The sequence below is a fragment of the Grus americana genome, chromosome 4 (genome assembly GCF_028858705.1).
Source record: "Grus americana isolate bGruAme1 chromosome 4, bGruAme1.mat, whole genome shotgun sequence".
Taxonomy (NCBI): domain Eukaryota; kingdom Metazoa; phylum Chordata; class Aves; order Gruiformes; family Gruidae; genus Grus; species Grus americana.
Genome location: NC_072855.1, coordinates 13,213,967 through 13,237,050, shown reverse-complemented (window position 1 = coordinate 13,237,050; position 23,084 = coordinate 13,213,967). Strand labels below are relative to the sequence as shown.

The window sequence follows — 23,084 nt, the reverse complement described above, 5'->3', positions numbered from 1 at the left end:
TCCCTATCTGTAATGCTGGTGGGTTATCAGCTGATCTGTGCCAGTAACCCTACCCTTTCCTGAAATTTTGTAACAAACAACTTTCAGGTGGGCAGTCAAGATCAAAAGAAATACCACTTTGACATAGACTAGTGTTAAAAAAGATCCTTCTAAATTACGTGACCCAAAGTCATTTCACTGTTCTGTTTTTGCAATTTCAGGGCTGTGACAAACAGTTCTTTAATGCATCTGTTCAGTACTCCAACATGGACCTGTTGTTGGATTATATTAACGAGCATTCTGATCAGTTTGGAGTGACTGTCCAGTATGCCACTGTTGGTGATTACTTCCAAGCAGTTTATAGCAAAAATCTTACATGGGAAATTCGGGACTCTCAGGACTTTCTTCCATATTCAACAGGTAATTAAGTTCATAACTGCATAATGTCTGCCTCAAATGTATGCATTTAAAACTTTCATAAAGGGAAATTGAGAAAATGAGAAATAAAGTAAAAGGGAAAACACCATCTCCTTATAACATTTATTCACACTACCAAGTGTCATCAAATAAACAAGTTGATCCCGACTTAGTGGTATAAGAAAGATGGTAGAGCAGTGGTTGGAATATTTCTTTGGAACCATTGGAAGCAATGAGTGAAGGAAGAGACCTTGAAAGAAAGAGTATAGAAATAGGCAAACTTGGCAAGAAATCAAACTTGAGGTTTTTGTTTTGCTGTCTTTGAATAGAGTGCAAAGCAAAGCCAAGCACAAGGTATATTCGTGTGTAATGTCATCCAAATTTTTGTAATGACCTGAAGAAATGTATAGATACTGCACTAATAGGCTCTGTTACAGTGAAAGCAATGAGATAAACCTGTACGCCTAGGTCACCTGGCTGAAATTCAGTAAGATATTTCAGTGGATGGATGAAGGAAAAAAAGACTGCAAGTATGTAACACACTGCGAACTGGTTAGCAGACAGCAGTGATAGCAAAGGTACTTCCCAGAGGTGTACCAGCACAACTAATACAAGAAGTCTCTCATGACATTGGAGGGGTCCTGTCTGAACTCTCGAAAGGTGAGATCCTAGGGCTCATTCTGCTTCAAATACAGATTTTTGACTATTTGTTTCATGTTTGGATATTAAACTTGTAATTCATTCTTTTCTCTGCCTCCCACACATTAGCATGCACAAATAACCTGTAGTCTCCTAGGTATTCTGCAGTATTAGATGTGCATGTTACACCTCTTCTCCTCTTCCCCAAAAATGAGATGTAGTAAGGACAGTGCTCCAGGATCCAGGGAACTGAAAGGAAGCTGATAAACTGAAAGACACCCAGAAACAGATGGATGCATGGCCAAATAGAGCCATATCCCATTGTTACTGGTTAAAAGAACTGGATTATGCATAAATTAGAGTAGAGATGGGAAATGTGACATGGAGTAATCTATGAATGTCTGAAGGAGAAGCAAGGCAGGTGACCAAGGCAATCTGAAAGCTCTTAGGTGCTTCTTTGTTAGGACAATGGAATAGGAGTAGTCAAATTGAAACAGTTGGTGCTGAGGATTTGATGTCCATGTTCTATGTAATTCCAGGAAAGTTGGATATAATCTGGTCATGTGGACTGAATGCCCATTAATGCTTATTACATACCATCAGGAATCTAGTTTGTAAGCTCCAAAACCGATCTTATATATAAAACAGAGCATACTAGGTAAGGATGACTGGTAGACTCACTTGAAAAGCATGTTCCTGGTCCAAACAAAACACTAATGTAGATGAATCCATAAAGTCTCTTGTAGCTCTAGGAGAAAGTCTTGTCTTTTTCATTAAAGCAAGCAGTTTTAAATTCTGGGGAAAAGAAAATTGTGTTACAACTAAAATCTCAAAAAGTAAAAACACCACCTGTATTTCTGAAATTTCATAGTACGATGTGACACAAATTCATTGCAGCTGCTTGTTGCTTGCTTGCTTCTTACTTGCTGCACTACCTTGGCTTTTCAAGCAGAGTTGAAAAGTACTGGGCACATATGAAAGAAGGCATGCCATACCCAACATCCCTTTAATTCTTTTCCCCAGTAAATTTACCCTTTTAGGCCTCATATCAAAGTATGCGGAGAGAAGACACAGCTAAATTCTCAGTTTCTAAACTCATTCATTTGTTTCATTGCCTGGATTATCATTAAAATATTATTGGCATCATTAAAATACCTTTCTATATAATTGTAGCTACCACTACTTCATCGCATTTTTTGGCATTGTGGATGTATATTTCAGACTATTACAACCCAAATATAGCTTATCTTCCAATATTCTGTAATGTGTCTGTTAACTTTTAAATGAATAAAAATAACTATTGCTTCCTATGAATCATTGCATGGACTGATCCCTTACTCACTCACCTCCCTCTAGGGATCATGTCATATCTAACAACTTGCTGATAAATGCACTGCCAGTTTCAAGTGCTAATATCTTTTTACATCTGGGCTTTTACCTCTATCTTTTGGCATAATTTACAGGCAGTAGTTGATTGCCATTAGCTTGCATAATAGCAGCACCTTCAATGTTCCAGGTGGGTGCCCACACATAGATGCAATTTCTTCCCCAAACGACTTACTGTGCCTTGCAATTGCAGTATAGATTTGAGTGCACTTTCTCCCACATACTGTTTTGCTTCTTGATGATTAATCCTCTCTTATTCTTTCTATGCCTTTTTTTATGAGTCACTTATTGGGCTCAGTGTCACTTCTGACATATGCCTTGGAAACTCAAGTTTTAAGTCCCAGAAAAGTATTTCCTTTTTTTACTCTACATTCATTGTACTGTGCTAGTGTGCATATGTGACTCTTGTGCTTGTAACCTTGAAAACTGAAATGGAATTAATTCTACTTGAACTTCTAGCATTTTTTAGGCCAAAAAGAATTTGTCCTGGACCTGGAGGTTTTGAGCAAAAGATCCCATTTTGTAATTGTTGCCTTTGATCCTAGGCTGATAGCAGATTGTAATGGTTGCATATATGCATTTCATAAAGCACTTTCTGCAACTTCTTTCTGGAAAAACTATTTATCAGTGGTATATTTAATAAAAAAAATCCCCCCAAAAACATAAGCCCCCCCACTAAGCAGAGCTTTGGAGGTTTTAAAAACAAATACTTGCTTTCCTAGTTTACTCCATAGGATACTGGAAGAGATTAGCACAAATATTGAAATACTTTCCACTGACCACTTGAGGGCATCTTTTGATGTAGTTTGAAGTGGTGCAGTAGTTTGGAGTCATGTTATCACACCACTGTTTCTACTCCATTTTGAGGAAATGAAATTTAAGATAAATCCCTTTGACTAAAAGGGAGGAATATAGAGAGCTTGTATCAAGCAGTAACCAAGGATTATAATCCACTTTCTTTATTGATGAGTAATAAAATATGCCTCAGTGAAATTCATACAGTTGCTTTGTGCAGATCCACAAAGACGACATTTCTGCAAACACAGGTTAATTTAGTTGATAATGGCTTTCTATCAACATGTTACCAGGCCTGTAGGAAAGATTGTAGCTCTCCGAAGTGCACGTTTATGGCTGTGTTTCATTGTAGGGCTGATGACTATTTCATCTGACGACTGATGTGTAAACCCACAGCAGGTTTCATGTAAGAAACTGTACAATCGTCGTTTAATAAGTAACAAGTGATAACTGAAATGGTATTTTGACATGTATTGGATCTGTTCAACTCTTAACAGAGCCATTTCAAACATGGACTGGATTTTATACTTCTCGGAGCACGTTAAAAGGAATCGCAAGGAGAGCAAGTTCGCTGCTTTATGCTGGAGAGTCCTTTTTCACACAGTATGTCCGGAAACACCCAGCAAGTTCTATTTGCAAATGTAGAGCCTTAAAGCAACTACAGAGCCTTAGATGGGCAGTTTCAGAGGTAAAGATTGATTTATTTTTGAAAATGTTTATTGCCCAAAGGCAAAGCTTTGCTTAAGCATTTCAACTGGAGTGTCTCGAGGTTGCTTTTTTGTTTTTAGAAATAATTTTCCCCTTTAGCAAGTCATAAGTAAAAGTAAAACAATTTTTCAAAAAAATGTCTTGAAGCATGACTTCAGCCCCTTAGCTATGCATTCAAGACATGGTTAATGGCAAATGTTTTCTTCAGCCTGTTGAAGAGTATGTGGTTTCAAACTTTGCACATGAAATTCCTTTTCTTAATGTTAGTTTTATTATTTGCAAAATGTTTTTTAAAAATAAAATTAACAAAGCTAACCAACTCAAAACTACTGATAACCTCAACTTCTGCAAGTTAGAACAGGAAGGACAGATTTGCTTCTTCAAAGTTCAGCAGCTAAGTGATCAGCCTCGTACCATTAACCATTTACAGGCCTCACTGTTTGTTTTTATTACCAGCAATAAATATTTTGTCAGAGAAGTTATTGATCAGAACTTAGTAGGAAATGAAAAACCTGTCTTGTTATGGCATTTTTGCTGCATTCTTGGTTTTGGTAACTTGTATTTTTTTTCCTCAAAGCATGTAACTTTAATAATATCTAAATATCAAAAGATGAATATGTACAGAGGGAAATCCGTGTGCATCTTGTCTTTGACCATTTCATTCTATATATAGTGATTTGGAATAGGCAAAATGTGAATCTGTGAATATAGCTGTAATACCTTATTATTTTAAGTTGTGTCTGAAGGTTAGTGGACCATGTTAATACAAATGCAAACCTGAAGTTGTCATCCTGTTGCATTGTGACCTTTCAAACTACTCTTACATGTAAGGTCCAGCACCATGATGGTATAACAGGCACAGAGTCTCCCAAGGTGAAGGACATGTACGTGAATAACTTGATGTATGGAATGTTCAACGTGAAGAAGCTAATGGCTTCCATAATCTTTGACATGATCAATGCGAAGAAGAACGGAGAGGTCTATTCGTCTATTTACAATAAAGACTCAGGAATACCAGGTACTTTTTAACACAGCTTTTCCAATTTTCAGGCTAACTTATGAAAGCCAGCATGTTTTCTTCCAAAACAATCAACATACTACGTACCACCTAAGTTCTGTGAAACATGGCTGGAAAATCCTGTTTGCCTTATGAGACCTGCTGGACTTGAGGCAAACTCAGATGAATTTATGAGCTCTCAGATCTCAAGCATCTGAAACCAGGACCTCTAAACTGATGTTAGGGAGAGCCCTGCCCCAGTGCATATATTAGACCTGGCTCCCAGATTCAGACCTCAACTACTTAACGGAGGAAGAGGTGCTGATCAGAGCGATTACTAAATTAACCTTACTGTGCAACATAAGATTATTCCATAAGAAACACAGTCACAGTTAAGAAGTGTTTTTGCTATAGTGTACTGCCAGCTGGTGTAAAAAAAGTAAAGGAAATTGTAAGTAGTCTGTTCTTGAGACTGTACATTCCCTTTTATCTTTACTTTGGAAACTTTTTAAACTGTCAAATGCAAATAGTGCCATGGGCTACACAACAGACTGATTTGGTTTTTTACAGGGTTTTTTTTTAGATTAGGCTTCTCATTTGGTCTTCTGTGTAATTCTGATAAAGTTAATACTGCATGACAATGAGTTGTGGTAAGCTGCTTATTTTCACTAAATGCATTTACATTCAACTCAGGTGTCATTTTCTGAATACACAATCTCTTTTTATTGGGTAAAAAATATAAGAATAAAGCAGAACAGGTTTTTATGAAGTACTATAACATGTTTTCCTTTTTTCAATCATGAAGTTTTACTGTGGGGTTTTATGTTAAAATTTTGTAAGATGGTTGTGCCTAGACAGATCTATCAAATACTTTTTAATATCACATTTTAAAAATACATAGTTTTAGTGACTGATAGCTTGCTTTGTCTGCACAAAGGTGTTACAGATGTTGACCAATATGTTGTTGTCTATAATCCACTGTCATGGAACGTCACCACCTTTGTCAAGGTTTCTGTCAGCCACTTGGCAATGAGTGTATATGATGAACTGGGACATTCTGTACCAGCACAGGTACTTCAACTTTGTTTCTTTCTGCTGCTTTTCTTTCACTTGTCAGTTTTCACTGACTTGATCCTGCCTCCTCTCAAAGTGTGGTAATATATAGTATTACAGTGAAAACAAGTATTAGTTCAAACTGGGATTTTCCTAGTCCTCCTTCAAGTGATTTTTTTTTTGTTTTGGGTTTTTTTTAATACTTGCCTATTCTCGCAACTAGAATTTTTTTGTCTTAATGTCCAAAAGGGCTTCCTGTTCTTCTAGTGTGTTTGGTTTGTCCTTTGCATGCCTGCTGTGTGTGACCTGGCACTTCTTATCTGGCTTTTCTTACTATAAAAACACTATAAAGCCTTTTTGGTTGACACCCTGCCCTACAATTGACAGTCCTGTTTGTACAATTGACACATTGCCTGGAGGAGGAGAAGAGATTTAAGAAATGTAGGTCTTATTTACAAGCCCAAAAGAAACTGGGGACAGTCAGCTGCCATATGACATATCATTCTGTTGTAGCCAAGCTTCAAGACAAGGCCAACTGTTCCCCAGGAGAGAAGCAAGTGGCCTCAAGTGAAAGCTAGCACTAGCCTTTCTCAGGAGCATCTGCTGTAGAGAGTGCGTCATCATCAATGGCTTGATACACCTGTAGGAATGCTTCCTGCACATAAGGCCTGAAGAGGCATGACACAATTCCAGATGCTCCCCTCTGTCCCCAATATGACAGGTAGCTCAGCAAGTTCTGCCAGTTGAACAGAGTTTCTATTATCTGTGGCTTATGACTATCACTGTGGATCATGGCACATTGTAGTTGGGTAGTGATACACAATAGCTGTCTCCTGTTCCTGCATATATACATGACGATGGCTTAAGATGCTACTGCCTTTATCTGGAAGCCTTCAGCCTTTTGGGTTAGCACATGGTCACACTTACTTGTCAGCCACTTACCTCCCAGAAGGTAATCTGAATTACTTTAGCCTTGTAAGACACAAGGAGGAGACTGACATGTATTTAAAGCATTTATTTTCAGATTTAGGATGCCTTGAAGTGAAGTTGTCATTTTGTCTCATTGAGGCACTGGAACAGGTTGCCCAGAGAAGTTGTGGCTGCCCCCTCCCTGGAAGTGTTTAAGGCCAGGTTGGATGGGGCTTTGGGCAACCTGGTCTAGTGGAGGGTGTCCCTGCCCATGGCAGGGGGTTGGAACTGGATGATCTCGAAGGTCCCTTCCAACCCAAACCATTCCATGATTCTATGATTTTAAAAAGACAACGTTTTCTGTTCCAGAGTTGGTCTGTACTTCTTTTGCTAGAAGTTACCCATATATGCATGTGGATAGTCACTTGAGGCCAAATGAAGTTTCTTTACCAGTAATGAGACAGCAGTTTGGGGTCTTTTTATTCCAGTATGTACTGTTCAAAAGTACATTCATATCACACACTCCTTCCTTTTGAGAGAACGAAACCCTTAGCTCAGAACCCTGATGTGAGTATCTGGCTGAGAGGAACTGAGGCTTGGCAAGTCCTCTGCCACCTTCTGCACTGCATGTGTGGGTTGTATAGTGAAAGGACAGAATGGGATTAGGCCCTTTTGCTACCACTAAAGTGAGGAGATCTGCATTGTGATTAACTGGACATAAGCCAATCCACAGTGGGAAGGTACAGACACCTTGCTTGAATTTCTGGTTAGTCATAACTAACTTCTTTGTCCATGTAATCTCTACAGTATTTCTCTCGTACTATTTTCTTGCCCTAAACCAAAAGTAGTACTAAATTAAATAACATTAATGGGCAGGATACATGTAATTGAAAGATGATTAAAAACTGTTGTTTAAGGTATTTTGATATCAAGTAACACTGGTGTTCTGTGTATAGTTCAAAAGTATGACACGTTCTTCTTTGTGTCTCTTCGTCTGCCTTGCTTAAGGTGAGGGCACGTCTGGGTGCTTCCTCCTCTTGTCACGAGTTTTCTCATACTTGTACTGGTCACCTCCCTTATGTTTCGGTCTCTTTTCTGTCATTTGACTGATTAGTTTAATTTGTGATTATTTCTGCTCATATAGACATTTTGCAGTGTGATCTTAAATCAAGATCACCAGTTCCATGTTCACATTAAAATAAGATCTCATTTTGTAATTTTCTTAGTGACCCTCTTTTCTTCACTAGAAAGGCTAAGCTTAATCCAAGTTCACCAAACTCCCAACTAAAAGTGGCACGGATCTACATTATAATTGAGAATTCTAAGAATGGCATGTTTAGAGACTTATTTTTAAAGTAGTAAATTTTTGTAATTTAGGGCTTACAACACATGAAGGCAGTTGCCTTGCTAATTAATCTTCTGTAATGGACCATTGCTGTCTATATTAACATACAGGTTCAAAGCTCAGCGGAGTCCCATTCTACCTATGATCTGAATATTTTAGTTGAAATAAGTGGTCTGAGCTACAGAAAATACAATGTTAAACCTTTGAATGGTAAGCAGTCTGCATTTATTGGGAGATCAGTCAAGTACAAGCGAAAAGATGTAACTCGTGCAGATCAACATAGTCGACAGTTGCTTCCTGTGGTTAACAACTGCTACCAGGTCTTGTTTGACCAAAACACAAATCTAATGCACAGCATTACAGAGAGGTGAGATTACCTGCTTGTTTTTAATAATGTTTCAGATTCTGTAAAAAAACTCTTTGTAATGTGCCTTAATTCTGAGACTTGACTAACAAAATGTTCCTTACATTCTTTGCAATTCTTTTTTATCTCCAGTTCACGTGTCCTCCTTTCTACAGGAAACATCAACACTAGCATAGGTGTGATTCCAATACTATTTCTGTAATGTTGTTGCCCTGCTTAACCGTGCAATTGGTCTAAGATGACATATTACAGTATAAACTAGTAGATCAGCAGAATCTCATTGTACTTTACAACTAAAGAGGGTTATGAATGTGTGTTTGTATTAAAAATAAATAAGTAAGCATATACACTATGACTACACAATAAGCCTTAAGTGATAAAGCAAGAGCTTTCTTTTACTAATCAGTAGTGTTTTACAAGTCCTGTATCACTCTTTCTATGGTAGAAAACTACAAAACTTTTTGAAAGGAAACATTTAACTAAGGAAATTCTATTTAATCAGGCAGACAAAATGGAAGAACAATCAAGATCAAGGTGAGAATTGGGGTTTGTAGATTGTCTTTCTCAGCTGATGCAAATGAGCCCAATTCCTTCAGCTTCAGTGGAGCTGTGCTGCTTTTTACCTGCTCAGGATTCAGATTGTCAGCTATATACTGATGGAAGATTTGACCCCTTTGACATTGGCCTAGTTAAAATCAGCTTTAAAAGTATAATGGGCCTTAACTAAGAGAGCCCTGGAGTAAGTACTTTCTCAAAGTGCCTTAGGATCCTAACTGTTTCCAGATTCCACAAGGAGTATAATAAGGAAAAACAAAAATTTTAATTCAAATGTGAACAAAAATCTAAATTCAAATTCCAGTTTTCTCTATCCTGTTCTGGTAGGCAGCAAGAGCTGGAATTCAGCATGAAGGAGAAATAGGATATTCACTTTCTTCACAACCCTTCAGGCAAGCCCAGAATGCTTAAGTTTCAGCAAGTTTGCTTTGGGGTAATGGGAAAGAACAAGGTATGAGGTCAGAATGGGAGGAAAGGTTGAAAAAAATTGGGATCTTCAGCTGTGAAGCCTTGTAAAGTTTAGCTGCAACAGTTAGAACTTTTAGGTCCTGCCCCTGCACTGGAAATGCCCCGTAACAGGAATAGTAGAAAATATGTTTTGCTCCTCAGTCATTACAATTTGTAGGTCACTGTATTAACACTAGCTAAAATGGTTGGCAGTTTAAATTTATATGCCAGATGAAGTTATTTTTCCTATTTTGCCAACAAGGCTCCAAAAGAGGAGGAGAACAGGTAGCTGAGGTCAATAGCATCTCAAATTGCCTTCATATGATTTTCCAAAGACTGTAATACACAGTCATGAAACTGTAAGCTTCAGGGGAGAAAGGAGGAGACAAAGTAGGTACCAAGCGAGTGTAAATTTTGCTATCCTGTTTTCATTATATTCATTACCAGTATTAAATATTGAAAGCTGCATCATGATGATTTGCCTAGCTACAAAGTCAGTTAAATGAACCTGATTATTCATTAATATGGTGCGAGGTACCTCGTTTTTCTGCAATGGGTAGGTTTTGATCTTGTAGCAACTTTCACATCAAAATAATGTAGATGTTTCTGTCTTAAGATGTTTCTGTTTTACGAAAGTATAAAATGACATAGAACCTCCATTTATTTACACACTGACAGATGTCTTAACGGGAAGCACTTTAATTCTCTGCTGTCCTCGTTTCCTAAATCTTATAAAATCGCTTATCCACAGTGAGGAAACAGGGTTTTTTTCTTACATTTCCAGCCTCATTCCTGTTGCAGTTCAGGTTTGCATCTGTTATGTACAAAATGTGTTTGTAAGTAATATAATTTTTCCTTTTCTGTGGATTCACAGGGAGACTAATCAGACTGTCCAGTTGACCCAGGAATTCCTTGAGTACCATGTGAACGGGGACGTGATGAAAGGACCCATTTCAGATAACTACTTATTTGCCCCAAATGCTTCAGCTATTCCAGTATCAAAAGCAGTGGGATTGGAAGTGGTTTCTGGAAACTTGATGACAGAGATACGGCAGTATTTCTACAGGTACAACACCATTACAGCTTCACTTCACTGGAATGTTTCATTCTCTGTGGATATGTATGAGATTAATTTTGTATAGTTACTCCTAAACAGTAAGCTCTGTGTACTGTTAGGATTTAGACAAAAGAACTAGCATGCATCTGCTAAATGTAGCACTGAGGAAGCACCTCCTTTAAATAGCACATATTGCTGCAGGGAGGGAGGTGATGATTGTTCAAAGATATCTTCTGTGTTCATTTTGTAGTGCAGCTTCTGTTGGGATCCTGGTTCCATACAATTCAGTGAAAATTGCAGCTAACCTCTTCTTATATGGGTGGAATTTGGACTTAATGGTCCATTTTTATAACTGTGAATATCTTTCTTACAAGCAAATTAGAGAAAGGAGAAAGGTCACTCTGACCCCTGATGAACTAGCTACTTTCTGTGTTAAAATTAGATCGGTCTATAACTCCTTCACCCTCTTTTAAATCTGGTTATTTGATCGAAGCCTTTTGCTTTACATGGCATTGTACAAAGATTGTAGTTGAGAAGGACCTTTGGAAAACAATGGAATTCTTGCATCAAAATTAATGTTGCCCAGATTGAAAAAATACATGTATTCTGTAGAATGCAAATGTGTTGCTTAGGGAGTCATAATTATTTTAAAATTTGTTGTTAATTTTGAGAAAAACAGAGCCTCTCTAATCGAATGAAGAGTCTTGCAACAATAAAGAAAATCATAGGATATCACTTCAGCTGAATATCTGCACATTTCAAAATTAAATTGAAATTAAAAATAATTGTACATGTACGTGAAGTATATAGAAAACAGGCAAGAAAGTTGTCTATGTGTAGGATGACATCATGAATGAATTGCAAGTCTTGACATAACCAGTCAAGTGTTCCACTTTATAAATTCTGCGTATCTTCTTATTTTTATAGTAATGTTACTTCTCAGGATTACATATATGCAGTGTATACCAGAATGTACACGGTACCAGAAGGCTATGATGGGAAGTTGCTTTGCCATAGGATAGAGCAAGAATACAGTGTTGGGCCTTTGGAATTAAATCGTGAAGCAGTTCTAAGAACAAGCACAAATTTGAACACCGGGCAGCTACTCTACACTGACAGCAATGGATATCAGATTCAGAAAAGACCATTCAAGGCATACGTGAATAACACAGTGGCTCGGGTAGGCACAAAGGTGTAATCCAAAGTCAGTCATGTCTTATCTTCATTCTCCATTACTGTTACGTAGGTTAATATTATCACTGCATGATTTACTGTGTGTTTTCAGAACTATTATCCTATGGTCCAGACTGCCTACATTGAAGATGATACCACAAGGCTGATGCTGCTTGCAGAAAGAGCTCACGGTGTCTCAAGTCAAGGAAATGGACAAGTGGAGGTAACATATAAAGTTTTTTTTTTTTCTAGGAGAGCATAATTTCATGGCTGCTGATAATATAAGTAAAGCATGATGGCTGATTGCTGTTGTGACATTTACCTTCCCAATACAGGTGATGCTTCACAGGAGACTATGGAACAACCTTCAGTGGGACCTGAATTACAATCTCACTTTGAATGACTCTTCAGTGGTTCGCCCTGTGATTTGGCTTATATTAGGAGCCAAGGCTGTCACCAATATTTTGTATCGGACAAGTGGACTGGCATTAGAACACAGGCCAGTAGTAATGTTTGGAGCATTATCAGGTGCGTCATTCAACCTCCTGTGCTATCTTTAGAATCTGAATGGTTTATTTACGTTGCTGTGATTTATGCTGTTAAGTTTGTAAACGCAGACTTCAAGCCTCCTGTGTGGCAAAGTTAGTATACAGTGAGTTAGGAAGCAGATTTAGAGCCTGCTAATTACTTTGCGTTAATTTCAAACATGGATGTTGTCCAAGTGTGTGAAATATTTCTCTTGTTATATAATTATCTCTACTTTCATAGGAGAATAAATTTTCAGGGATCTAATGAGAACAACATGTCCACACAGGGAATTAGTGCAAAGTAGGTAGTGCACCATATATCAGCTTCCTGGATGCCGAGTCTTAATGACCATTTTTGAGTCATTCTTTTAAAAATATTTGTTTGACTTATTAACTAAAACTGAAGCCTGGTAGTGGAATAGCAACTTGAAGCTGCAGTGAAATTTGCTTTACGGAAATCTCTAATACACTTCTCCAACAGTTAAAATCATGCTGCTTTCTGCTTTGTACCTCAGAAGGCCTTGGAGGAGAAAGCATAGCATCTGCTTTGCATCTGCCTTGGCAGAAAAAGCAAAAATCTCTTTACCCTTCCACAGTACCCTAGCCAGGCTTGCATGTGTGATGGATGTTTGATGTTTTCTTTGTTTCACTTTGCATGGAGGAGATAAACCAAAGCTACCTGGACAACTTCAGCAGAATTCAGTCCACAGTTCACCTGTAACTGTCCCACTTAATCTTCATCTCCAGACTCTGAGCATTCCCGGGTGGAAATACAGCTCTATTCATGCAGAGCAGGTCCGCAGCATCCGCAGGGGTAGGCGCCTTCAAAAGAGTGGCTAGATGTTACGCTTAAAGAAGCTGGCTAGCTTTCTTTCTATCTTCTGTGGCTAGTACTTTTATTTATTCAAAGTATTGAATTCCTCTATCAAGAAAGTTAATTGTACTGTATGATTTCTCTATTCAAATAGTAAAATATTTCTCCTGCATGTGTTTGTCATGCCTGTTTAGTGTCATTCCTGTCAACAGTGGGAGCTGGGTATTTTTTGATGTTAGTCCTCTTGCTAATTTTAAAAAATGGGAATTAAGTTCAAATTATGAGAGTGTAAAGTTTAAAAAAAAAAGTTTAAAAGTTGGTTTTATTTTTAAAGGAAGAAAATATTTGCATTTTGTTTTCTCTTAAAGGTAAACAGAAGCAAGGTGATGCAGACTTCACTCGTGTCCTGCTAAGAATTAGGCACTTGTATGAAGTTGGAGAGGATCCTGTGCTGTCTCGACCTGTGACTGTAAATCTGAAGGTAAATCTAATCCTTCAAAAGAGAATACCACTTGAGGTGGTTTTGTTCCAGAGAGAACTGGTTTGGACCAAAACATCCCATGTGCTAGAGACTCCACAAAAGATTGATACAAAAATACTAGTATAACTTTAACCTCAGAGGGAACCAGGTCTTATTTTTACTCAGCTTTGCAACACAGGAGCCGTTACTTCAGCTGAAGTTGCCATAGGCACAGCAGGAAGGTCTGCATAAGTATTGGTAAGACTGATTCTGTTGAGCTTTTGGTTGTATAACACTTCCTGCAGCACCTTAACCAGTGCAGAGAATGGGATTCTGTTTTGCTGTTTCTTTAGTTACTGCAAGTTGTACCTATAGTTAGTGAAATGTGGATAGGATTAAAGGAAACAAATATATTTTTCCTCTGTAGTTTATTTCTGCGAGTTGCTGAAACTTTGGTTACTTCTGTCATGTACTGTGTATTTTCAGTTTCTTGTTTATTTGATCTTTCCTATAGAATTAGATTATTTTATAATACATGACAGGGGTTTATTATTTTAAAATACGAAATTTTGATTGTGATGACAGAAACATGGGGAACAAGGTATAGAATTCTCCATTTTGTTTAAAAAAGTGCAGTGTGAGTTTCAGCTCTGGAATGGAGATACTAGTAGGCTCCGAACTTTGCCACAAGACACAGGAAGCTCTCAGCACCTTGGCTTCTTAGTTTGGAGCCCGGTGAATGTGTAGTTGCCCTTGTGTTGCATGACCTAGCAGATTTTTAAAGTCTCTACTTCTCTGCTTAACAGGTCAATGCTAGAGATGAAAATTCTACTCTGGTCTACCTGTGTACTAGACCAGTGAGTGTGATGCTATTGTCAATAACCTGTGGTTTGATTCCTTGTCTCTTCTTTACTCACAGTCTTTGCTAAAGGGATTAGGATCAGTGATGGTAGTGGAGGAGCGATCACTCACAGGCACCTGGGATGTAAACACTTTGAAGCGGTGGAAATGGAAGACTGCACAATATCCAAGCAAAGGTAAGTGGAATAAGGTGTTTGGTGTCTGTATTGTTGTTGACTGTTGAAGCTTGATGAATAGTCTAATTAAAAATATAAAAAATATTTGCAAGATTAAAAATGTATTTTGTTCTGTATGACAGACCTAGTATCTGTAACAACCTGCAAGTAGTAGCATTTAGCAGAGATTCCCTGCAAGTATTAGACTGCTGTATTTCTCTGATGGCTTGTTTTGCCTAGAAGTGTTAAAAAGCTTGAAATCTTTCTGTAGTTATCTTTGTCCAGATAGAAGTGGCTACTTTATGAAGTCACACTTGTGACACAGACTAATTTTGTTAGATGCTGATGAGTTGTGTTAATCTAAGCTTAAGCCTGTGCTGCAGAAAAACAGCTGCAGTTAAAAATCCCCACTGTAATCAGCTTAAAGGACCGTGTGGATATGGTTCAAGTTAGGGCTGACACTCAAGTCAAATGCTGTGGGTGACCTCATTTCATTTCTCATTTCTGTTAGTTGCTTGAACATTGTCCTTACTGTCACTTCCATCCATGTATGTGCCTTGTAAAAAGCTTGCAGAGGTTTTAGGCTGGACTAGGTGAGAGTTTAGAGCTCTACTCAACCTGCAGCTAGGAACTTGCTTCCTGTTTACTCATGATGAAGAAAAGGTGCGTGACTGGGGAGTTGTTTCACGTTTTCTGTGTGAGTCAGTGTGTGAAAAGAAGATGAGGAGTTGTATATTTTCATGTTCTGAATGGGTGCATCTTAAGCTCCATGCTACTTAGAGATTTAAGAGGGAGAGTCTGCTCAAATACCAGCTTTTAAGGAAGGGATGAGTTAAAACTTTTGAGATAGAATAATATGTACATTTCAGTAAAGCTTCTTCTTTAATAAATTACCAACGGTTTTGTGTTTTACAGGATTCTCCAATGGCACAGACACCTCAGAAAACTGTATAGTAACTGTTCACCCAAAGGAAATAAGGACTTTCTTTGTATACTTTCAAGGTCAATAAAGTTTGACATTGTATTTCAGGAGTGAATATGTAAAATCTTCCAAATTTTATTTCAAGATACGAGTGATGATCTTGAGAAACATTCTACTGCTGTTAATGAAAGAAACTCTAAATTTAATTAAATTGTTGGCCTGAGTTGTTGGGTATTTTTGTTGGTTAATTATTTACAACTCTCTTTTTCTGAAATGTGTTCAATTGAAAAATGACCTTGGTGTTGCAGTGCAAGCATATTGAACATTTTTGTGCTTGCAGTGGGTGGTTTTAAAGTGATTGCTTCTACGAGGCTTCACTGTTGAGCACTGACAAAGTCATATTAGTGCTACAGTCTTGAATTGTCCTTCTAATTAGTGATCTCAAGAGTCTTCTCTTAAGGTTTTTATTGTCAGAGGAGATGACTTCCAAATCACAGAATAGTGATTTGCCAAATGATGTTCTGTTTCTACATGCAAGGAGGTATGCCTGTCATGTGCTTCAGCTATTTTGTCTTTTGGGCCTTTGCGCTAAATTCACTTAAATTGTGTCTCTTAAGGTTCAGAACTGATTGGCTGTGCTTCACAGTATCTTGGTCCTGGTTGTTCAGGCTTATGTTCTGGGTAAACTGGAGCTAGTCTGTCGACAGAAGGTGTATTGCTACATGGCCAGTAACTAACTCATCACGTAACCCAAAGCAGGAACACCATTCTTATGACACCACAAACTTTCATTCTCAGGCTCAAAGAATGTGCACAGTGGTAGCAGGAAATGTTTCATTAGCATCAAGTTGTAGTTAGTTATGGAGAACTGTGTTTAGGGTTAAACTGGCAGTGAGGTGCAAATTCTAAGCAGATCTGATTGAGCAGCTGAAGGAAACTTGGACAGCATCTAGCTTTTCTAATAGCTCATATGTATTTATCTTCAAAAGAAAAATGACATTTTTCTATTTTTCTTCTTAGCTCTAATCAATGTGGAGCTGTAGAATCTGATTCTGTTCATGTCCCATTGGGCAGCTCTACTTATTTTACTTATTCACCATGAAAATGCACATAGCTGAGATGAGAATCAAGTCAGTCACTTCACTGCAGTGGTAATGATGAATTATGCTTGTTGCAACACTGTATTTCTGACCAGTGGAATGTAAAAATGAAAGAGGAAAAAATATAGGTTTAAAAGAGGAAAATAGGTGCCTTTTCAGTCAATTAATAACTCCAGACCTAGAATCATGTAAAAATGACATTTTACTGTGGTAATTATTCTGATTTGCTTCGGCTGTTCAGCAATAATTTCCTCCATGTGGAGACACTGTTCAAGAACAAAGGAAATGGAGTGAAAAGAGCTCTCCCATAATAGCTATTGTGAAATAGTTATGCTGGAAGAGCTGCACTGGTGGTCAATTTTTCCGTGTAGACAGCCTGTGTATACTAACTGGTTGCGTCTCATTAAAATCACTGCAGAAGCTGCCTTGTTCAGTTATTGGATGAAGAAAGGTTGTTTCATATTTTCCATTGGTTATTTTTCATACTTGGCTATAAATATTTAGTGGTATGCCAATCTAACCTGCCCTGCTGCAATGAAAGCTATTTTCCTGCAACATTAAGCCCGTAGGGAAAGCATAAAGCCCTGTAACTAGGCTGCAATAAAGCATGATGGCAGCTATTTTTCGTTTTGTTTTGTGTATGTATTTGGAAAATGAAATGTGTTCAGCTAAGGCATTTTCCTTGCTTGTATGTCTTTTCTCATTCCCTGCTTGGTTATGCCATGTAGTATAATGGGTATACTGTGTAAGTTACACAGTGGTATGATTACAATTCATATTTTTGTGACTGAAGAGGCATTCACTAATACATGTGCTGGTAACAGCCAGTTATGCTGATGGATTATAAAAATTGAACTGTATCTTCACTTCTTCTGGAGACTTGGGTGGAGAGGAGTCAACTGAAATTCAACAAGGGCAAGTGTAGGGTCCTGCACCTGGGGCGGAATAACCCAAGCATCAGTATAGGTTAGGGGTTGACCTGCTGGGAAGCTGTTCTGCAGAGAAGGACCTGGGAGTCCCGGTGGACAAGTTTTCCATGAGCCAGCAGTGTGCCCTCGTGGTCAAGAAGGCCAATGGTATCCTGGGGTGCATTAAGAAGAACGTGGCCAGCAGGTCGAGGGAGGTTATCCTCCCCCTCTACTCTGCCCTGGTGAGGCCACATCTGGAGTTCTGTGTGCAGTTCTGGGCTCCCCAGTTCAAGAAAGACAGGGAACTAATGGAGAGAGCCCAGTGGAGGGCTACAAAGATGATTAACGGACTGGAGCATCTCTCATATGAGGCAAGGCTGAGAGAGCTGGGTCTCTTTAGCCTGGAGAAGACTGACAGAAGATCTCATCAATGCTTATAAATATCTAAAGGGCAGGTGTCAAGAGGATGGGGCCAGACTCGTTTCAGTGGTGCCCAGCGACAGGACAAGGGGCAATGGGCACAAACTGGAACACAGGAAGTTCCATCTGAACATGAGGAAAAACTTCACTGTGAGGGTGACCAAGTGCTGGCACAGGCTGCCCAGGGAGGCTGTGGAGTCTTCTCCTCTGAAGATATTCAAAACCCACCTGGATGCAATTCTGTGCAACGTGCTCTAGGTGATCCTGCTCTAGCAAGGGGGTTGGACTAGATGATCTCCAGAGGTCCCTTCCAACCCCTACTGTTCTGTGATTCTGTGGGCAATTGTATGGTCAATCCTGGTGAAGCTGTACAGGATCCTACAGCTGCTAACTCTGGGCATTGCTTTCCCAGATGTCAGGCTGATATGTTTCTAGTGGTAATGATGAATTATGCTTGTTGCAACACTGTATTTGTGTTAGAACAAAACCTACAAAAACCTTCTGTATGCAGGATACTGTAAACAGGGATACCTCATTACCAGCTGATTTATCTGTTGGGGAGGTTTCTACTTCAATTTGTGGAGACTTTCTGACTTAAAAGAAAAAAAAAACCAAGCACAACCCCCCCCACCAGAATATTTTATCTGGAGTTATTTCAGTGCAATTGGCCATCAGGGAATAATTTGCTGGAGTCAAATCTTGTATTGCACTGGAGGCATCCAAGACTGTGGTCTGTAAAAAGTGTGGCATTCCTGCTAGAAGATGTTTTTGCATATTTTATATTTTCTTTTTCCTGAGAAATCTCAGCCCAAGCAAATGGGAGCCTGCAGGCATTGAAATCTCTGTAGAGGGACCCGTTTAGTAATCATCCTTTTTCTTCCCTCACATGTATCAAGACAGTGAGGAGAAATATTGCAGTGCTACATCAAGACTTGATAGAAATCGGGCCACTCTGTACTTAAATACTACATCAGATAGGACACACAAAAGAAAAGAGGGTGGATGTAATGTTGAAAGCAGAGGAAAAAAAATCACCCATGAATGCAGTATGTGCTATGGTAAATGAGCTTTGTTTTTAATTTTGATTGGAGTTAAGGATATAGCAGTTACAGAGTGGAAGAGCTGGAGGGGATAGCAGAGCACTTGGGTGCTGGGGAAGGAGAGGATCTGACAAGCAGTCAGAGTGTCCTGGTTTCAGCGGGGATAGAGTTAATTTTCTTCACAGTGGCTAGTATGGGGCTGTGTTTTGTATTTGTGCTGAAAACAGTGTCAATAATACAGAGATGTTTTTGTTACATTGAGACATTTTTGTTATTGTTGAGCAGTGCTTACACAGAGCCAAGGCCTTTTCTGCTTCTCACCCCACCCCACCAGTGACCACAGGGATGTTCCATACCGTGTGACGTCATGATCAGCGTATAAGGGGCTGGGGGAAAAGGAAGGATGAGGGCAGTGGGATTTGGAGTGATGGTGTTTGTCTTCCCAAGAAACCATTACACATGACGGAGCCCTGCTTTCCTGGAGCTGGCTGAACACCTGCCTGCCCATGGGAAGTGGGGAATGAATTCCTTGTCTTGCTTTGCTTGTGTGTGTGGCTTTTGCTTTACCTATGAAACTGTCTTTATCTCAGCCCATGAGTATTCTCACTTCCACTCTTCCAATTCTCTCCCCCATCCCACTGGAGTGGAGTGAGTGAGCGGCTGCGTGGGGCTGAGCTGCTGGCTGGGATAAAACCATGACACAGTGTGAAACTAGTATAAGAAGATATGCAGAATCTTCTGATTTTGTTCACAGCTCCTGACTACCGGCCCTTCAAGATGCTGCTGTTCTGGGTCTTGTGGGACATCAGTTTATTTTGCCTTTTATTTTATTATATTTGTGTCATCATTCTATGTAATTTTGAGGAGCAGAAGCTTGAATGTCCTCAAGAGCTGGTGGAGTTGTATTTGTATCCAGGGACAAAGAGTGGCTTTCAGTAAACCCTGTTTTACCATCTCCTTTTCCAGTGCCCATGGCCATTTTTTTGTGTCTTCTCTGTTGGCTCTAGGCTCTGCTGATTGTAGCATTGCTCAGCATCTGATAAGGCGTGGGTAGCAAAAACGTGAGCCTCAGTTACAAAATGGAAAGGAAACCTCTTCCAACCATTGGCTGCTCACGGCTTGGACAGGCATACGCTTTGCTGGGTAAAAAACTGGGCCCAAAGAGTTGTGGTGAATGGAGTTACATCCAGTTGGCAGCTGGTCACAAGTGGTGTTCCTCAGGGCTCAGTACTGGGGCAGGTTGTCTTTAATATCTTTGTCAATGACCTTGACGAGGGGATGGAGTGAACCCTCAGTAAGTTTGCAGATGATACCAAGTTGAGTGGGAGTGTTGATCTGCTGGAGGGCAGGAAGGCTCTACAGACAGATCTGGACAGGCTGGGTCAATGGGCCGAGGCCAATTGTATGAGGTTCAACAAGGCTCAGTGCCAGGTCCTGCACTTGGGTCACAACAGCCCCAGGCAATGCTACAGGCTTGAGGAAGAGTGGCTGGAAAGCTGCCCAGCAGAAAAGGACCTGGGGCTGTTGGTCAATAGTTGACTGAATATGAGCCAGCAGTGTGCCCAGGTGGCCAAGAAGGCCAACAGCATCCTGGCTTGGATCAGAAATAGCGTGGCCAGCAGGACTAGGGCAGTGATCATCCCTCTGTACTCAGCAGTGGTGAGGCTGCACCTTGAGTACAGTGTTCAGTTTTGGGCCCCTCACTACAAGAAAGACATTGAGGTGCTGGAATGTGTCCAAAGAAGGGCAACGAAGCTGGTGAAGGGTCTGGAGCACAAGCGTTATGAGGAGCAGCTGAGGGAACTGGGGTTGTTTAGTCTGGAGAAAAGGAGGGTTGTTATATTCCATTTTCCTTCCCATTGCCCTGTTTATCTCAAATACTTCCAGTTACATCCACATTGCTGAAAGGTACATATTAGTTATTCAGACTCACAAGAGAAATCATTTTTTGTTAGGGTTTGGGGTGGGTTTTTTTGCTTTCTAGGAGAAGCTCATTCATAACCTTTATTTTACATTAAGCCAGGTGCAAACCTAAATTAAAGTTAAAGAAAATAGTTCCTTTCCTCTTTCATGCCAGCATTTATCTTGTTTGAGAAAGTCCTGCTGATAATATATTGATGCCAGTACCCTCACCAATTTTTTTTCTATTGTGTAAGAACTACATAGCTGCTCTTTTGAAAGGAAATTTCTGCAGATCGCTTCTTTAATCACTAGATCAGGTAAAAGAATCACTTGCACTCTTAAAAATAATTTGCAAATTAATTGTGGTATCCACAATTAGTATGTTTGGTTTGTTTTGTCAGTCCACTTGTGCTGTGGAACTGGTTTTCCTACTGAAATGTAATTTATTATTCACATTATTTATTATTTATTGGAAAATAAATTGGGCTTGTTTTTTCTGTGCTGATAAATAAGTGTGCTAAGAAGAGTCCTAGAGTCAATATCTAATTCAGGTTTTGTTTGAGTCATAGCCAGGTAAAAATAATAATGTGTATGTATCACACAGAACACATAGAACGCCACTGACTGTCATGAGAAGCTGTGAGGTCTGTTACACTGACGTCACGCACTGAATAAAAAGCCCAGGTGATGCTTTCCAACTTGTGTTTGAGTCAGAAGAGGAGAAGATTCACGAGTTAAGCACAACAAAAGTAAAATTTCCATTTTCACCAGAACTTTCTTTTGGCACGCACGCAACTTTTTAAAGTGTTTGTCATGATTTGAAGAAGATCTTGAAAAGGCAAATGTGGATTCAAACTTTTTAAAAAAGAGTCTGATAACATGTTGTTAACTTAGTACTTCAGAATTTTATTTCAAGTCTGAAAATTTTTATAAAAATAAATATAAATGGGTTTTGCTCCACCTTTTTATTCCAATGCAGTAGAATTACAAGATCATTTGACTACCTGGAGTTTCATGCATACTCTCGTCAATGCTGCTGTAGATTAATATACTTTCCCATGGAGAAAAGTTCTGGGAAGATGGATTTGCGATAAGCATCCGGAAGAGACTGGCCCTAACTATCATTGCCTCTCCAAGAGCAGAGTGTCTCTATGCTGAGCAGCTGCTCTGTGATCATCTCCAGCACACAGGTGAGTAACGTTACACATCTACAGAATCCAAATTCGTTGATGCAGTTTCCAAGATTAACTAAGATTAAGTTAAAGAAAGAACAGAAAACTTCAAAGGATCTTTCTGTTGTAGATGCTTTCCTGACCCACATAGTTGTTTTGTGTGATGCACTTATCCTGGCAGCGAAGCTGGCTTAATAAAGTTTCTCACCATATTTTTCCACCCACTTAGTAATACTGTGATGAGAGTTTGTGGGGTTGTGTTGTAAAGCAGTACGATAAAGTAACCCGGGCTAAAAATAAACCTGTTTCCCAACCCCTTTTTCTGTGTGCTAGTTCATTCCATCTCTGACAGTAGATGCTTTGGATTAGAACCAAAGCATCTTTCAGAGTAAATATAAGCTGCTATCAGCACTATTGAAAAAGCTTCACTTTTAGTCTCTAGACAAAATGTTCTGCATGCTGGAGCTGCCAGCTGCATAACCCAATGCTAAATGCACAAATGTAGATATTTAAATACAAGAGAAACTAGGTTTTCCTTGAATTTAGACATGCATACTTTATTTATTCTACATCTTTGATCAACAGTACCAAAGATAACATGAATGACAATGCTAATAGAATTATTTCACATAATTAAATAATATCCTTAAGTATAAATTATTTGCTTTAATATATCCTTTCATTCACTTGAATTTAAAGGTATTTATTGCGTCCTCACTAGCTCTAAAAGATGACAACTAAGTCAGCTGGGTAGCACCAGAAATGGGGATAGCCTGCAGCACTTTGTGACATTTATCTTTGCTCTCGTCTTGGTTTTAATTTTATTTGGCAATCTAAATGACACTGGAAACTACTTCTGTAAGGTAGATACTGAGAAGCAGCTGAGCTGATGCATCATGCTTTTGCTGCTGACAAAAGGAATGGAGCAGTGCTGTAGGCTTTAAATGTGGCCGCGTCTTCATTACAAATTGCAGTGCAG

General features: G+C 39.1%; 1 protein-coding gene across 4 annotated transcripts in view; it reads left to right on the top strand.

Annotated features, from left to right (window-relative positions):
• MAN2B2 (mannosidase alpha class 2B member 2) overlaps nucleotides 1–15,786 on the top strand; it is a 31,600-nt gene extending 15,814 nt beyond the window's left edge. For 2 of the 4 annotated variants that reach the window (XM_054824001.1, XM_054824003.1), the window contains exons 7-19: nucleotides 201–399; nucleotides 3,714–3,904; nucleotides 4,756–4,942; nucleotides 5,859–5,992; nucleotides 8,339–8,595; nucleotides 10,469–10,660; nucleotides 11,579–11,831; nucleotides 11,937–12,047; nucleotides 12,160–12,352; nucleotides 13,013–13,165; nucleotides 13,534–13,646; nucleotides 14,545–14,662; nucleotides 15,557–15,786. In XM_054824001.1, coding sequence (XP_054679976.1) covers nucleotides 201–399; nucleotides 3,714–3,904; nucleotides 4,756–4,942; nucleotides 5,859–5,992; nucleotides 8,339–8,595; nucleotides 10,469–10,660; nucleotides 11,579–11,831; nucleotides 11,937–12,047; nucleotides 12,160–12,352; nucleotides 13,013–13,165; nucleotides 13,534–13,646; nucleotides 14,545–14,662; nucleotides 15,557–15,651 — 2,196 coding nt within the window. In that variant the 3' untranslated portion in view covers nucleotides 15,652–15,786. Of the gene's footprint in view, nucleotides 1–200; nucleotides 400–3,713; nucleotides 3,905–4,755; nucleotides 4,943–5,858; nucleotides 5,993–8,338; nucleotides 8,596–10,468; nucleotides 10,661–11,578; nucleotides 11,832–11,936; nucleotides 12,048–12,159; nucleotides 12,353–13,012; nucleotides 13,166–13,533; nucleotides 13,647–14,544; nucleotides 14,663–15,556 lie in introns of those variants that run through there. The other 2 variants (XM_054824002.1, XR_008576864.1) reach the window with 2 other exon arrangements.
• Nucleotides 15,787–23,084: the final 7,298 nt, after the last annotated feature.